The 16,752-nt window shown below is 35.6% G+C and overlaps 1 protein-coding gene across 2 annotated transcripts in view; it reads right to left on the bottom strand.

Annotated features, from left to right (window-relative positions):
• Positions 1 to 16,752, bottom strand: part of COL25A1 (collagen type XXV alpha 1 chain) — a 440,527-nt gene that overhangs the window by 161,286 nt on the left and 262,489 nt on the right. For both annotated transcript variants that reach the window (XM_055342488.1, XM_055342489.1), the window contains exon 5: positions 8,154 to 8,171. In XM_055342488.1, coding sequence (XP_055198463.1) covers positions 8,154 to 8,171 — 18 coding nt within the window. The remainder of the gene's footprint in view (positions 1 to 8,153; positions 8,172 to 16,752) is intronic.

The following is a 16,752-nucleotide window of genomic DNA, read 5'->3' as shown; positions in this document are numbered from 1 at the left end:
GCAGGCTTCATGCACTGGGAGCCTGATGTGGGATTCGATCCCGGGTCTCCAGGATCGCGCCCTGGGCCAAAGGCAGGCGCCAAACCGCTGCGCCACCCAGGGATCCCACATTACTAGTTTAATATGATAGTTCTATTATGTATTGAGCAAAAGAAATATTTTCTATACACACACACATACACACATGCACACACACAGACACATGCTTTTCAAATTTATCGGGGAATGTACATGTCCTCCCCTTGCCCCCAAGTGAGACTATATGGATCTGGAAAAGCCTGGACTGGAACACAAACATGAAATATAGGAATTGCTAAAGTGTTAGGTTAGAAGGAGCTTAGTATATAATTAAAAACATATGAACATAAAGTTAAATATTGTCCCAAAATATACTATTTTATTTGGGAATAATTCCTTACAAGACACACACAGCTTGATTCTTGTACATTTTAGCAAAATATTGTGAAATGGCAGTGACAATGTCAGAACAGCAACAACAAAAAAGCAAAAGGGGATTTGTTGGAAAAAGGCAATGTGACATCTTCCACTTCTTTCAAGTGCATTTGAAAAAATACAAATGGAAGCCACACGCCTTCATGTGCAGTTGTCTGATGGTATTTGCTTGTGGTTTTCTCTTACATTTTTTTCTCACTGAGTAATACAGAATTACAACATACATGCCGCATTAGTCCTCCAAATTCCTAAGGGAATTAATTTCCTTTATACTCACATGCGACTCCAAAGGGGAGTTACAAGGAGGACTTTAAAATTCTGAAAATTTTATGCAAAAGAAATGCCCTTGGTACAGAAGGGGTATCTTTCACTTAATACAGTGGTTCCACTATCCCCTTAACCTTTATTAAACATACTGATGGAGTTATTGGGAGCGAATAAAAGGCCATTGTATCTCCATAATGCACACAAGATGAACTCCTGAGAAATATTTTTTTAAAACTAGTTTCTACAATTTCTAGTAAAGTATTTTTAGTAGGAGAATATTATTGTTTAAGAAATGTGGCATCAAACACAACCACCATAAACTAGTTTCCATAACTGTCTTGATTATTAAGAATCAAAGGTAAGCCTTGAACCCTATACATAAATGGCTAAAAACTAAAATAATACATCATAAGAATGGCCCTGGATTAAGGCTATCTGTTTATTTTACCAAATATTAAATATCAATATATATAAACTACTATATTGAAAGGAAACAAAGATATCCAAACTCTCCAAACCAAGTGGAAGCGAGATATTAAAATTGACAAATGTTCAGTAAAATATCAGAGCTTAGAAACATCAGAGACCTGTTTTATTTTATTTTTTAAAAGATTTTATTTATTTATTCATGAAAGACACAGAGAGAGAGGCAGAGACACAGGCAGAAGAAGAAGCAGGCTCCATGCAGGGAGCCTGATGTGGGATTTGATCCCGGGTCTCCAGGATCATGCCCTGGGCTGAAGGCGGCGCTAAACCTCTGAGCCACCAGAGCTGCCCAGAGACCTGTTTTAAATGGCATTATTGATGACACATGGTAATATGACAGGACATTTAGAATCATGAAGATAAATTGATAATTTTAGAAAAGTGACAGTTTTCTTTCTCCTTCAGCTCCTTTTTCCTTACCTTTACATATACTATTCATAACAGCATTTGTTGAACATCTACTATTTACCAGGTACTAAGTAAAATGTTATGGAGGATACTAAAGATGAGAGAAAGCATAACTCTGCCCTTGGAGACCATAAAAGCTAGCAATCAAGAGAGAAGGGATGTGTATAAATGACTATAATACAATAGAAGGAGGAAAAAGTACAATAGAGGGAGGAAATTAATATTTATTGAGTACCTGACATGTTATAAGCAATGCATTAAGAGTCATACATATATTATCTTATTTTAATCCTCACACTATCTGTTGAGATAAGAAATTATCATCTCTGCCTTACAGATGGGGAAAATGAGATTCAGAGGACTGGGTAACTTGCCCAAGGTCACAGAGCTTGTAAATGAAAAACTAAGATCTGACTTACAATCTCTCTGGTTTCATTATCTATGCCCCTCTCTACTGTAAAGTAGTATAAAAATCTGTCCACATAAAGTGCTGTCGGGATTTAGCAAGACTGCAGCTATCTTGATTGAAGAAGAGATACTTAGGTAAGTATGAAAGGTAACCATATCTGGATGTGTGGAAACCAGTATACCTAGGGGCGAAGAGGGAAACGGTTCTGAGAAAAGACTATTCTAAGAAAAGACAAATGAAGAGAAACAGATTTGAAGAGAAAAAAAGTACAGGGCTGTATCTGATTTGGATGAAGCATTGTGTTCAGAGCATTAATGAAAAATTAGAGGGAGATAGGGCTAGAAAAACAGGCCAAATCAAAAGATTTAAATGTCAGGCAAATGATTAGATTTTGTTGGCCTCTAAATGATAATCATATTGAAATTTAAAGTTTGGGGGTCAGAAGAATGACACAATCAGAACCATGAGAAAAAAACTTTACCCAGCAGACATATATGGGATGATACTGGCTGATGCTATGCTCCATCCAAACTCTCAGTATCTCTGTCATACAGACAGGAAGAAGCTAAATGTTCACTTTCCTGACTCATCTCCCTTGCAGCCATGACCGGCCAGGCAGACCAACAGTCATATCCTTACAGCTTGCAGAATGGCAATGGGGAAATCAGAATCAAGAGAAACAAAAATGTGGAATTGTCAGGCAGGCAGTGAGCTAGAGGGATTTCACTGTTCTGTGGTTGCATCCAGCATAAGCACCACAACTCTCAAGCCTGGTAGTAGACAGGAAAGGAAAAGGAGGACTTGGCATGAAGAGTCATGTGGACAGGAAATGTGGGCATGGGGAGCCAGGACTCAACTATCAGAAGAGGGGTGTCTGAATGTGGGCAGAAACTCAATTCTTAGAACTAAGGCATGGCACCAGGATCACACTTAGAGCAATGGGTCACCTACATTTTTTTTTTCACCTACATTTAGGAAAAGTTTCCTTAAATGCCTTACATGTAAGGTCCCCATGATACCTGGGGATTCCCCAATGTGCAGGTGCAGGGCAGGACTGGCAGGTGGGGTTGCACTCATCCTCAGAATGGCAGGTCTTCCAGAATTGACAGAACTTTAACGCTCTCCTTGACTACTAATATTAAAAGAACTGCCAAAAGAACAGAGACTGGGTCGGTCTTGTTCACCACAACTTCACAGCCTTATTGCTGTGCCTTGTACATAGGAGCTAAACAAAAACTTTATGGTAACTAATAAAGTGTGCTAATATGAATATGAATTAATGAACAAACAGGGTGCTAATATGAATATGAATTAATGAACAAACAGGGTGACTTCAACTGTGCTAATATGAATATGAATTAATGAACAAACAGGGTGACTTTCATTTCAATAGATTAATTTTACTCCACCCTTCCCAAATAATTCTCATTGACCTCTAGTTTGAAATACACTCACCTGTCTTTTTTCTAATTTCCTTTCCTCCTTTCTTCCCTTACTTGCTCTCTCATCCCTTATTTTTTCTTCTTCCCAGCCATTTTTTCCCTAGTTTCTGCAACATTATTTACTCTATCCCATTCTTTTTCCTCTCCGAGGATTTGATTTCCTTTAATACAGTGGATTCACAGCAGCATCCTCTCCATTCATTTCCCTGCCTCTTTTCTTATCTTAACCACAGCTGCTAGAATTGCCTCTTTTCCCTTAATACCCTTTCACCATCTCATTTCCCTTGCCAAGAACCATTTGCTCACCCAATTAGGTAAATGCAAAGACTCACCTCTCTTTCCTAAGGCCTATTTTTGTATTCAGTTTCATACTATCACTGCAGTCATTTAGCCTTGCAGTCTTCACAATTTCTTAACAATCTAGGTTAAATTCACCTAAGCCGTCTTCAGCTTTCAGAAGATGACCAGAAGAAATCCCTGAGTAACAGACATTTTCCCTCTTTACTATCAGTCTACAAAATAAAACTTTATTAACCTAGAAGTCCTTACTAAAGAAAATGTGATATCGAAGAAGCAGAATCGAGCCTTTCCCTCTCTAAGGAAGAGTTTTGCACTGAATAATACTGTGAATAAGATGACGTGGGAATGTTCAACCTATGGGAGAACACTACTGACATAAACATTTGCACATGAATAACAAGTTGCCAATTATAATTCTGTCCAAGTACTTTAGTAAACTTTAAAGGATGTATAATCTCTAAACATTGACAATTCTTTTATTTATTTATTTATTTATTTTTGGAATTTAGCTGTTTGGAAATCTGATTGTATCTTCCCACAGGAATCCTAATAAAATATGGTTTATGTTCCCAGCTCAATCCACAAAAGCCTATTCCTAATGCACCAAAAATTTTTCTTATTGTACAATCTAAACAGTATCAGTAATACTGTCTTAATGGAAAATCTGTAAACTTGGATTTTGGATTTTAGAAATGCATCTCTCACAATGCTACCCACTCAGTGGAAATATGGATTTTCAGTGGACTAAGTAGTCCAGCTAAGGAGTTATCTCTGGGTGACATAGTTACGACTCAGGGAGCAGGTGAGAAACTTGGTTTGAGGACTAGTAAAGGGAATTTGTTTGGAGAAATGTTGGTTAGGTAGCAAACTTTGTTCTTCCTTTTTCTTCCTTAACTAGTTGCAAAAAGAGATGAGAAGAGAGGGTAATAGAAAATTTTGCAATATTCATGCTCTTCCCTTTTCCCACAGTTAACAATATGTGCTAAGAAGCCATAGCCCCAATATGGGATAAGGGAGGAGCAGGATAAAGAGGGAAGAAATGTGGCATATTAGTCGCATTGAAATATATATTTATATTTATATAAATATATATTTCAATAAATAAATATAAATATATATATTTATCTCACAAAATATATATATATCTCACAAAAATTAGTAATGAAGAATTTTAGCTAAGAAATATTATAAAATTAGGGAATTTAAAGAAGTAGATATTTCAAGAAAAAAGTGGATATCATTTTAAGTCAATGTGAATGTGAATAGAATCATTTTTAGTAAGCCAAAAAACAGAACATGAACATTTTAAGAGAAATTTAATCAAAGAAAACTTTCAACCATTTAAAAACTCATAAAAATTTAGGTATTAAATGTACAATCCTTGCTTATTTGCTGTACATACATTATACTATGTGTTAAATAGATTTAATGTATAGTTTATATAAATTTACTCAAGGAAAAAGTGGATTCACGGTAATATGGTAATGTATGATATAATTGTATAAAATACTATAACTGCTGCACTTATTGATAAACACATTCACATTTCTCAGTGTTCATATTTTTAGATACATAAAAATTTATTCTTGAAGGTAAAGGCCTATTTAATTTCTAATTTTTACAGAAGAAATTTCCCAAAAGTAGATCAGAGGCTAGGAAAGTAATACATTATAGTAGGTGGCAGGGAAAATAAAAATACAGATGGAAAGGAGCCTTTATATCAAAATACATCTATAATTCATAAAAATCTCAGTGCATAATTAATAATCATTAAGCACTAAATGAAAAACCCCATTAAGAATTATTTAATTTAAAATCTAAAATTGGAAGTTTCCTTTGAAAAATGTTATGATGATGATGATGTAGAGTTCAGACATAGGTCAGAGTTTTCCTTTGGGGGCATACCAACAAAACTCTCTGCCTACCTTTCATGCCTTAGAAAGACAATGTGAGTTATTTCCTAGCCTTGCAATTCCCCTCATGCCTATTCTTCCTGAATCCATGGCTTATCCTTTTGCTGTGACAAGAGGGAGACACTTTGAACAAAATGATCATGGGATTTGAGTGTCCACTAAAGTCAAACAGATAGCCAAGATGAAGGAAAGCCAGAGCAGGTCACCATTTTAAAATGCCAATTCTATCCTCCTTGAAAGGATCCAAAATTTTCAAGTACAGGCAGTTAGACAGACATTACTTTTTTAAGTGTCATGATATATTTTCAGATCTTGGTGACAGTGATCTGTGACATTCTGCCCATTCTTGGCTTGCGATGCTGGTTCGTCATCTTTCTTCTGCCCGTGAACTGTGGCTACAAACCAAGATTCATGAACATATTCTTCTTACAGTTATTTTCTTTAACATCTCATTAACTAATATGCTTTCAATGCTCTCTTTTTGTCCAATTCTCTAAGTCCTTACATCCATATCTGAATTTTCCTCTCTTTGTTTTGTCTATAAGGACTCTTGCACTTGGACGTCATCACAGATCTAGGTGCCAACCCTCATCCCTGCCTCCCTCCAAGGCAGTGTGAATACAGGTCCCACACATCCCTACATCCCTATGGCTTCCTGCATTCCTCTAGCAGCTGGAGCACACTGGACCTCCTGGGGCAGGCCAGAAGTGTCGAGGAGTTAACACCCAGCCACAATTCTCAATAATGAAGGAAGGAAAATTAGTGGATAAATAGATCCATTTCCCCGCCTTTCAGTGGGCAATTCTGAGACAAGCTCTATAAGTCTCTCACCACTTCCTCAGGAATACATCTGTTTTCTGGCCATCTTGCCTTTCCTGTATCATTTCCTCACTCCCTCACAATGTTTTCTGGGATTGTCTCCCAAAGAAATTACTTATACCCAAATCCTTATCTAAAAGACTGCTTTAGGGTAGGCAGAGGTGATCCAGGCTAAGACAGAGGTCCTATTAATACTTAAAATATGTTACAGATTATAATAATCACAGAACCAGCATTCCAACTTCGTTTATCCTGTCATCTCTCCTTTTAGTCTTCTCTTGAGAGCTGAGTGCTACAGGGGTAGGAGGTTTTTACAGACATATTTGACTTCTGCCTCTGTTTTATGGTGTCACTCCAGATGAGTCATGTATCTCTTCTGATTCTGAGTGTGTGTGTGTGTGTGTGCGTTATGTGTGTGTGTGTATAAAATAGTGCTTTCCAGGGCTGTTGTAAGCATTAGGTAAAATATAGCATGCAAAGCACCTTTTACTTTGATTTCATCTCATAATATAGCAGTTCCAAATTTAGGAAACAAGCTACAATTTTCTTTTGCAGGGTTTTTTTTCCCCTCTGATAATTGAGCCAACTTAGAAAATAAGAATGGAAATCACAAATAATAAGAGTATCCTCTGATATGAATATAAATTAATTATACATCAAACATTTTCTCATGAACATGCTATGGAAAGGACTGTTCTACTGAAGTATATAGTGCTTTTTTGTTTTGTTAGATAGCCTTAGCCACTGAGCTCATAAAAACTATAAGTAATATTCTCATGATCTAGTATAAGAATTAGCTCCCAATAAACAATTTGAACATTGACTAGCAAAAATATCATGAAAATTGTTTATTTACAAAATAATCTAGGGCACAAATAGCATTTGGTATATCAAGGGGAAAGAGGAACTCAATAAATAGCTATGTTATTTACAGGTATTATGGTGTTAAAGCTAAAACATTAATAATGGCTTTCCTTCTCCATTGTTTCCTACAGACCACAATCAGTATTAGTATTGAGCTTGTCGTTTTTTACTGACTCTTCATTTCTGACAACTTTCTTCTTTTATACTTTCATCTTCCTATGCATTCATCCCCTTTCTAAAATTTCCTCATTTTCTTCAATATGATTTATAGTTCTGAAGATTTTTCTGTTGACTGCATTCACATTTAATTATAAATCATGTCATCAGCAGTTGGTTTATATTGAAAATGTAGATCAAATTCAATATCTGTCTGTAATGAATCAAAAGTAGCTGGTATGATCACCGTCTAAATAATTAGAGTCTGTGTGGATTTACAGCAACAATATTAGTACATGATTAATCAGTACCTAATGCAAACCAGTTCATACCCACATCTACTTAGTCATTTTATCTTATATTAAAGTCCTGTGGCACTGTTTCAGATCAGTTAAGAGTTTTACTTTGTATGATAGTACATTGTTAAACTTGCCATCTGGCCCAACAGCTGATGTGGCTCACACAACCCTGGAGAGGCCCCAGAGCTTTACTCCTGGGAAATATTTAGTCTACTGTGTGGTGTCATGATTACCGGTTCATAGCTTTTCTATAGTCTTTGGAAAGAATTGCAGAAAAATCTCCTCACTGAGTAAATTCTAAATTGAAATCAATTTGTTAGGAAAAGAATTCACTTACCTGAGGACCAGGTTGACCCTGAAATTGAAAAGAAAAAAGGAAAACAATTACAGAATTGTCATTGTAAGTGAATAAGTGAATAGTTTCACTAGCAAAACTAGTTCTGAAAATCTTTACAAAATGTTTTTGAAGATATTAGTACCTAACTACTGACAAATTTTACTTTGTGGTTTTAAACAATATCATATTTTTATTCTATGATACTTATCTAAAATCTTGCTATTATGGTCTATTATATGCCAACTCCAAAATGACTCAAGGGCTTTTAGTATGCTCTAGGGTTAAACTGGAGAAAAAGAAGGTAAAAGGTGAACTACATTGTTGTAATCAATGGATTACTTAAACAGAAGGCCTTTTAGCACAGACTATAACTATGAGCTACATATCAAAGAGCACAATGACAAGAAAAAAAGAGGCAGATATTTTTAGTTTTAGAATTCCCTGAGTCTTTGGATTTCTCATTGTTTCAATAATACTTTAAGTCAATTTTAAAAATTAACACCTGTCTTTTGCTCTGTACAATCCAACCAAAGGCCATTTAAAAAGAATATGAGAAGTCTTGGTCTCAATTAAAGTGCATCATAATTCCCTATTCAGTCAATAGATCATGGAAACCACTGGACAATCTAATTCAGTTTGAATGTCACTTTCTTGTTTAAGCTGAGAAAAATTCCAAAGCAGCAGAACTGTAAATGCTTCTTAAGGAAAATCACCTGTAAATAAAAGTATTGATTACACATCACCTTCTTAAAACCTCTAATTGAGTTTCATATAAGATGAGATGAAATAAAAAGTGTACACCAAGTTAGGGAATCTTTAAAAATAAATTAATAATGTACAATCTCATTATACCAGCTGTATGTCACTGGGTATCAATACAGAAAAGCACAGAACTAGTACAACTCCCAGAGAATACTCTCCTCCCTCCTCTCCCTCTTTCTCTCTTTCCTTCTTTCTCAGCCTCTCTCCAGGCTTACAACTTCTCTAGGTAATTGTTTTCTAACTAACCAGGAATAGAAGAGATGATTTTTAAGAGTTTTGTCTGAAAATATCTTAAGTCAGGTTTTATCTAATCAAACCAGCAAAGGAAGCAAAACCAGTTACTGTGGATGTTTTTCACACCACTTGTATACTCTAGTAGTGAAGAGGGAGAAATGAATAACATTAATTCCTTTCCAAGTACCAGGCACTTTTGGACATGTTAGTCCGTTTATTCCTTATGACTGCTCTGCATTTTACAAATGAAGAAACTGAGGCTCATAGAAATCAACTAACACTCACACAGCTTAGAGGTGGAAAAGCCAGATTTTAAACCCAAATCTGATCCCAATGTTCGAGCATTTTCCACCGGGTCATTCTGCCTTTCACTGAAGTTTAAATTTGCAGTTGTATGCAGACTTACTCAGATCAACAATGGTATTGGAGCAGCCTTCAGCTGAGTGGATGCTCTAAACTTCCCTATGGCCCCTGGATTGCAAGCAACAGTGTGAATCTCTGCTTGGAGATGTAGACCTAGGACCAGCAGGTACCCAGCCTGTTAACTGATATCTGTACACAAACCAGGTCAGCTAAGCTTCTTGAGGGTAACAGACAATCCTAAAATCAGGGCTAAACATGGGGAACCTACAAAGGTAGAGCTCTCCACCTACATGTAAATGCAGATCTTCCCAGATCCATGTAATGGACAAGACTGCAATACATGCTCACTCCCACTGACACTCTGTCTCTCTCTGGATGCTTTAAACTCTGTCCTTTCTGAAGTTTTCTTGGTGAAACCCAAAGGTAGGATTGTCTAAAATCAGAAATACTTTTTACCAAAGAATAGAGTTAAGCATCATTGCTGAGATCTTTTTATTCCTACAATTGTTCTGCAGATCACAGCTTTCCTGTCTATCTTTAAAATGTGGTATCCCTACCATTACACTGAACAAATGATTTTAGTGCAATGTCTGCATACATTTGTATGTTATTCTAGACAAATATACATTATGTTCTGGATTTATGTTAGTGGTAGTGAAAACAAACAATAAACAACAGTAAAATTAAAAAGTTGACTCTTATGTAGGCGTTAACAATTATATAGTACCAGGAAACTCAGACTACTATAATGTATGATATGAATTTCAAATATCTGTGGTGTGCATGATTGTGTGTGTGTGTAGGGTGGGGAACATGAAAAGGAGAGATGGAAGGGGGTTGATAGAGAGGCTTCTCCCCCAAATTATGCATATAACATGAAAAATTTGATAACTATCCCTAAAACATGTATTACACAATGCAAACCTTACACAAGATTCCAGGACTGCTTATGCCAAGTCTTCTTAGTGTGATGTAACAGATATTCCCTAGCAGACACCTAGAATACCTGAAAGGAAACAGTCTAATGGCTGTAGTCTTGTAGTCATCGCAATAGAGCTTTCTGGATAAATGAGGAAAGTGATCAGAGGACCTATTTCAGTGGGCGTGGCAGTGTCAGCTTCCTCTATAGCAGTGTCAGCTCCTATATGGGAACATAGAGGGAGACTGGACAAAAGCCCAAAAGTGAAGAGCATCTCAGAAACTTCCTGGTGATGGAGGACACCGGACATGAAGACTTCTTCATAGACAAATAACCAAAAGAAATATTTTGGGATTTCTTTAGCTGCTTCTGAGTAGTTCATTGAGAAATCCAAGTATTGTCATTCATACGTGAGTATCTTTCTAGTCTATTCTAATTTACAGGTAGTGAACATTATTAGTAGTCAACTGTGAAAGTCAAATTCTTTTGGTTTTCTAAAATACACCTTTAATAAATAGTTACAAAATGTGACTAAAGCTTACAAAATACAACTTAAGTTGAATTTTTAAAAGTGGAGTTCCTGAAAAGGACGTTTTTCCTAAGCAAATCACCAAATGGTTTCTAGAAATAAAAACTCAAATTGGCTATAGTCAAGAGCCATTCCAAGGGTTAAATCATAGAAATACTGAGGTTTGAAAAGTAGATATAAAGGTGGAGAATGCTCAATGCTGTGAGTCACTGATTTACTGTATGTCAACAGCTCGATGCAATGCCCTCCAGGCAGCTAAGGCACCAGCGTGAAGAAAACGAAACAGCAGGAGGAGTGACTTTAAAAAGTGGTAATCAGAACAGCATGGTGGAAAACAATCAGCCAGTAGCTGAGGCTTGACAGAAAAGTGTTCAAAGCGAGTTGAAAGTTTTGTGGGGCAAATAAACCACAATGGAGCATGATAAATGAGATGACATATCACTTCAGTATGTATTGTTACTTTAGGCAATTAAAGAGCAATATTAACCATTCTTGGTGAGGCTGTTATCACAATTATGGCTGCCAGAAAGTGCTACCATCCCTCTCTAAATCAACAAAGTCATTTAGATTTCTGACTGAGGTAATTAGTTTCACTACATGCTATTTTTTTATGGATGGTAAATCTGTGTCACTCCTTTTCAGATGGGAAAAATGCCGTTTTTCCATTAACACATGCACAGCTAAGCACACAATTTTGCACTTTTAAAGTACAATCTTACTTTGAAATACTAATTAGAATAACAGACCCACATACATCTTTACTGTGATAAATTTTGAAATAAACATACTCTCATTAACAAAAGCTTGAGGGAGTATTAGTATTGTTCATGCAACTCTAAAAGGTGCTACATCTGCTTCAAGGTAATTAGAAAGAATTACTTCAATAACTTAGAAACGCATCCTTAACAATCCCAAGCTTGCTACTACTATGTTCAGTACTCTCAGATGCAGGTTCATTTCATTCTTTTGAATTGAAAGAAAATAATTCAAAATCACAATTTCTATGTCTTGTATTTTGGAACCCTTACTGTCTCAAAGATCATTGGAAGATGATTACTGTAATTTCACCATCTCTTGCAAAAATCTCAAATCCACACAGTTGGATGTCAAGTTTATTTTTCTTTTCAGGTGAAAACAGCATCTAAATTGGGCATCCAGGGAAAGCTTTAGAATGACATCAGAGGAACTCTGAGTGGCAACAGAATTGTCCTGGTGGCAGGATGTTTTGAGGACCAATAGATCCTAGCATAAAGCCATCTCAATGGAATTCCTCAACCTTGTAAGAATTGCAGTCTGACCTAGAGTCTGTGTCACTAAGTAGAACAGCTATACTCTAGACCTGCAGTACCAGGGCTTTGCCCATCCTCACCATACAGTGAATTTGTTTACACTTCATCCCCAGTATCCCAATGCCCAAGTCATAAAGTACTTCAGTGACAATTCTTAAATTGTTAAAAGGTGAGAATAATTGACAAGTCCAAAGATGGTTTATAGTATCTTTAAAGAACTGTAAGTCTACTATTCTTACACGACTGGATTATATTTTCAAAATGCATTTCTCAATCCAATAGCCCCTAAAGAGTTTTCCTGGCTTCTGTTCACTGCAGAATATACACATCTCTGTCAAAAAAGTCTTTCCACCCAATGGAATCTTATTCAGATAATAGAAATAGAAGTGAGGCAGGAGCCTGTGGAGGCTTCAGAAGAGCATGTACGAACTTATACGTAGGCCACCAAACAAAAGGCATGAAAGTTTGATCTCGAAGAGAAATTACTTCCTAGTTTGAGTAAGCCTCCATATCCAATTAATATGAGAATATTATATCCAATTACTTTGTAAATTATAAAATGCTATATAAATACAGCAAGGCAATCTATAGTAGTTTATAAAACTAATACCAACAATTCATTCCACTAATTCAAATTTCAATAAAAAGTGTCTGTTAATTTTAAAAACAAATTAACATGCAAATGATATACTACAGAGAAAAGCAATTGAAGAAATAAAGCATTATGGATTATGTGTATTAATTAAAAAATGAATTTGCAAAGATTGCATAATCTCTCAATGTCTGTAAGCTGCTCATGCTTCCAAGGACTTACATGCTTGACTGAAATAAACATTATTCATAATTTATATTGCCTGTCGTGTTACCCTCCAGGATAGATATTAATAATTCTTATGTTAGCCAGTCACATAATACTACTTAGAGTATTTCAATTTAAGGTTTTCTTTTAAAAATTACTTAATCACTGGTGGGTTTAATTCTGGGAAAGAAAAGCCATATTCTACTCTAGAGACAAAAAATAGCTATAGTCTCAAACCTGGTGGGTATATCTTTTCTAAAATTTGAGAGAAAGAGTAAGAGCAAACATGGAGATGGTTTTGTTGGGCTCAATATAAGGAAAACAAAAAATGATTCAGAATGAACAATTTCAGGGTGCCTCGCTGGTTCAGTTGTTAAGCGTCTGACTCAGGTCATGATCTCATGGGTCATGAGATCAAGCCCCATGTTGGGCTCTGCACTTAGTAGGAAGTCTGCTTAAGATTCTCTCCATCTGTCTCTCTCCCTACTTGTGTAGGTGCATGTGTGCACTCTCTCATAAATAAATAAATAAATAAATAAATAAATAAATAAATAAATAAATAAATAAATAAATAACTCTTTTTAAAAAAATGATAGATTTCTTCCATGATATTTGCCTTTCATAATTAAATAACATAACTTACTTAAAGATTTATTCTTATATACAAATGACTCCTCACAATAATTTAAAAACAGTATATTTTCTAATAAAATATCATATTTATCTTTTCTTAAGATTAAATGTTCATAATAAGAACATAGAAAAGTAAAGAATTTTATTATGTGTATTTTTTGTCATTAAAAATTTCACACACAGGACACCTGGGTGGTTTAGTCTGTTACGTATCTGCCTTTGGCTCAGGTCATGATCCCAGGGTCTTGGGATCAAGCCCCACATAGGGCTCCCTGCTCATCGGGGGGCCTGCTTCTACCTTTCCCTCTGCAGCACCCCTGGCTTGCTGTCTCTCTCTCCTAAATAAATAAATTAAAAAAATCTTAAAAAAAAATTTCACACACTAAATATAAGTAAGATAAAGACTGCATTAATTTACATTAAAATTTATTGGATGCCTACCATTCTACTGAAGTTGATTTGGATTTTTATTTATATCCTCCTATATAAATATTTATACATTATAAGTATATAAATATATTTATATATTATTTTTTATATTTTAATTTTATACTTATTATTTATAAATATATATTATTTCCTTATGATACAACACTGAAAATGCATGTTATTCCAGTTGCGAACTTCATATATTTTACTTATATTGTATATAAAATACAGATTACACAGTTTTAGGATATAACCTTACATGTGTATACATATGTATTCATTCAGACATATGTTTGTAAATCTATCTTTATGAAGAGAAGAAGAAAGAAAAAGAAAGAAAAAAGGAAAGCAAAAGAAAGAAAAGAAAAGAAAAGAAAAGAAAAGAAAAGAAAAGAAAAGAAAAGGAAGGAAAATATATCATTCTGGGTGATGGGCTTAGGAGTAATTGTTTACATCTTTAGTCTTCTATACTTTTCAAAATGTTACTAGCCCAATATCTTGATTATAAAAATATTTATCATACAATACCTAATTATACCTAATTCACTGCAGAATACTTTTAAACAGAATCTTAATTAGTTGTTAAATTTTTTCCATACTAAATTAATTCATTCAAAGATCTAGGCCAGTCATTTTGAATTCCATTTTCCAATTTTTCTCAATTCAAGGTGTGTTTAATCACTTGGAAGAATGTTGCAAAATTATTAAAAATATTCTTCAAAATTCAGTAAGTAAAGGTTTTGAATTCATTTTCAGTATGTGTCCCACATCACTTTTAGGAATAGACTAGAAGTAGGGAAAGGGCAGAAGAGTTCCAGAGTCAAGCACCCAATGATAGGAAATCATGGATCCACGTAATATAGGGGTTCCTATTAGGCCAAGTTTGTTAGAACCTTTGCTATTTTGCAAAAGTTTTGGGATTTAGCTGCATTATTTCACGGAGTCATTTGAAGAACTTATACTTTAGGCTATCGATGTGTGTATCAAACTTCTAAAACATAATACATCTCTAAGTCTTTTCACCATTTGGCATGGAATTAGAAAGGGCTATCATGGTGTAAATAAATGACAAGTTTTACAAACATATGTTTAGTAGGACACAATAAACATATAGAATACATGTGAGGAGAGACACCTGCTCAGCTTATATAGTTTTTTTTTTTATTTTTTTTTATAAATTAATTTTTATTGGTGTTCAATTTACCAACATACAGAATAACACCCAGTGCTCATCCCGTCAAGTGTACCCCTCAGTGCCCGTCACCCATTCACCCCCACCCCCCACCCTCCTCCCCCTCCACCACCCCTAGTTCATTTCCCAGAGTTAGAAGTCTTTATGTTCTGTCTCCCTCTCTGATATTTCTCACACATTTCTTCTCCCTTCCCTTATATTCCCTTTCACTATTATTCGTATTCCCCAAATGAATGAGAACATACACTGTTTGTCCTTCTCCGGTTACTGTGGCCAAGTTAAAAAAGGGTGTTGCCTGAGTTCTTCTCTGGGATTTTGATGGAATCTTGTCTCACATTTAGATCTTTCATCTATTTTGAGTTTATCTTTGTGTCTGGTGCAAGAGAGTGGTCCAGTTTCATTCTTCTGCATGTGGATGTCCAATTTTCCCAGCACCATTTATGGAAGAGACTGTCTTTCTTCTAGTGGATCGTCTTTCCTCCTTTATCGTATATTAGTTGACCATAAAGTTCAGGGTCCACTTCTGGGTTCTCTGTTCTGTTCCATTGATCTATATGTCTGTTTTTGTGCCAGTACCACACTGTCTTGATGAACACAGCTTTGTAGTACAACCTGAAATCTGGCATTGTGATGCCCCCAGATATGGTTTTCTTTTTTTTAAATTCCCCTGGCTGTTTGGGGTCTTTTCTGATTCCACACAAATCTTAAAATAATTTGTTCTAAGTCTCTGAAGAAAGTCCATGGTATTTTGATAGGGATTGCATTATACGTGTAAATTGCCCTGGGTAACATTGACATTTTCACAATATTAATTCTGCCAATCCATGAGCATGGAATATTTTTCCATCTCTTTGTGTCTTCCTCAATTTCTTTCAGAAGTGTTCTGTAGTTTTTAGGGTATATTTTGAGAACCATTTGAATGGTAAATGGTTCTCCAACCTTTTATTTTCAGGTTGTAGGTGTCCTTCTGTCTAAAATGAGTCTCTTGTAGACAGCAAATAGATGGGTCCTGTTTTTTTATCCAGTCTGAAACTTTGCGCCTTTTGATGGGGTCATTAAGCCCATTCACGTTCAGAGTTACTTGAACTTCTTCTTAAAGGGGAGTTTTAAGAGTCCCCCTTAAAATTTCTTGCAGAGCTGGTTTGGAGGTCACATATTCTTTCAGTTCCTGCCTGTCTTGGAAGCTCTTTATCTCTCCTTCCATTTTGAATGAGAGCCTTGCTGGATAAAGTATTCTTGGTTGCATGTTCTTCTCATTTAGGACCCTGAATATATCCTGCCAGCCCTTTCTGGCCTGCCAGGTCTCTGTGGAGAGGTCTGCTGTTACCCTAATATTCCTCCCCATGAAAGTCAGGGACTTCTTGTCTCTTGCTGCTTTAAGGATCTTCTCTTTATCTTTGGAATTTGCAAGCTTCACTATTAGATGTCGAGGTGTTGAACGGTTTTTATT

Source organism: Nyctereutes procyonoides, unplaced genomic scaffold (assembly GCF_905146905.1).
Source record: "Nyctereutes procyonoides isolate TBG_1078 unplaced genomic scaffold, NYPRO_anot_genome, whole genome shotgun sequence".
NCBI lineage: Eukaryota > Metazoa > Chordata > Mammalia > Carnivora > Canidae > Nyctereutes > Nyctereutes procyonoides.
This window is presented reverse-complemented; position numbering and strand designations above follow the sequence as displayed.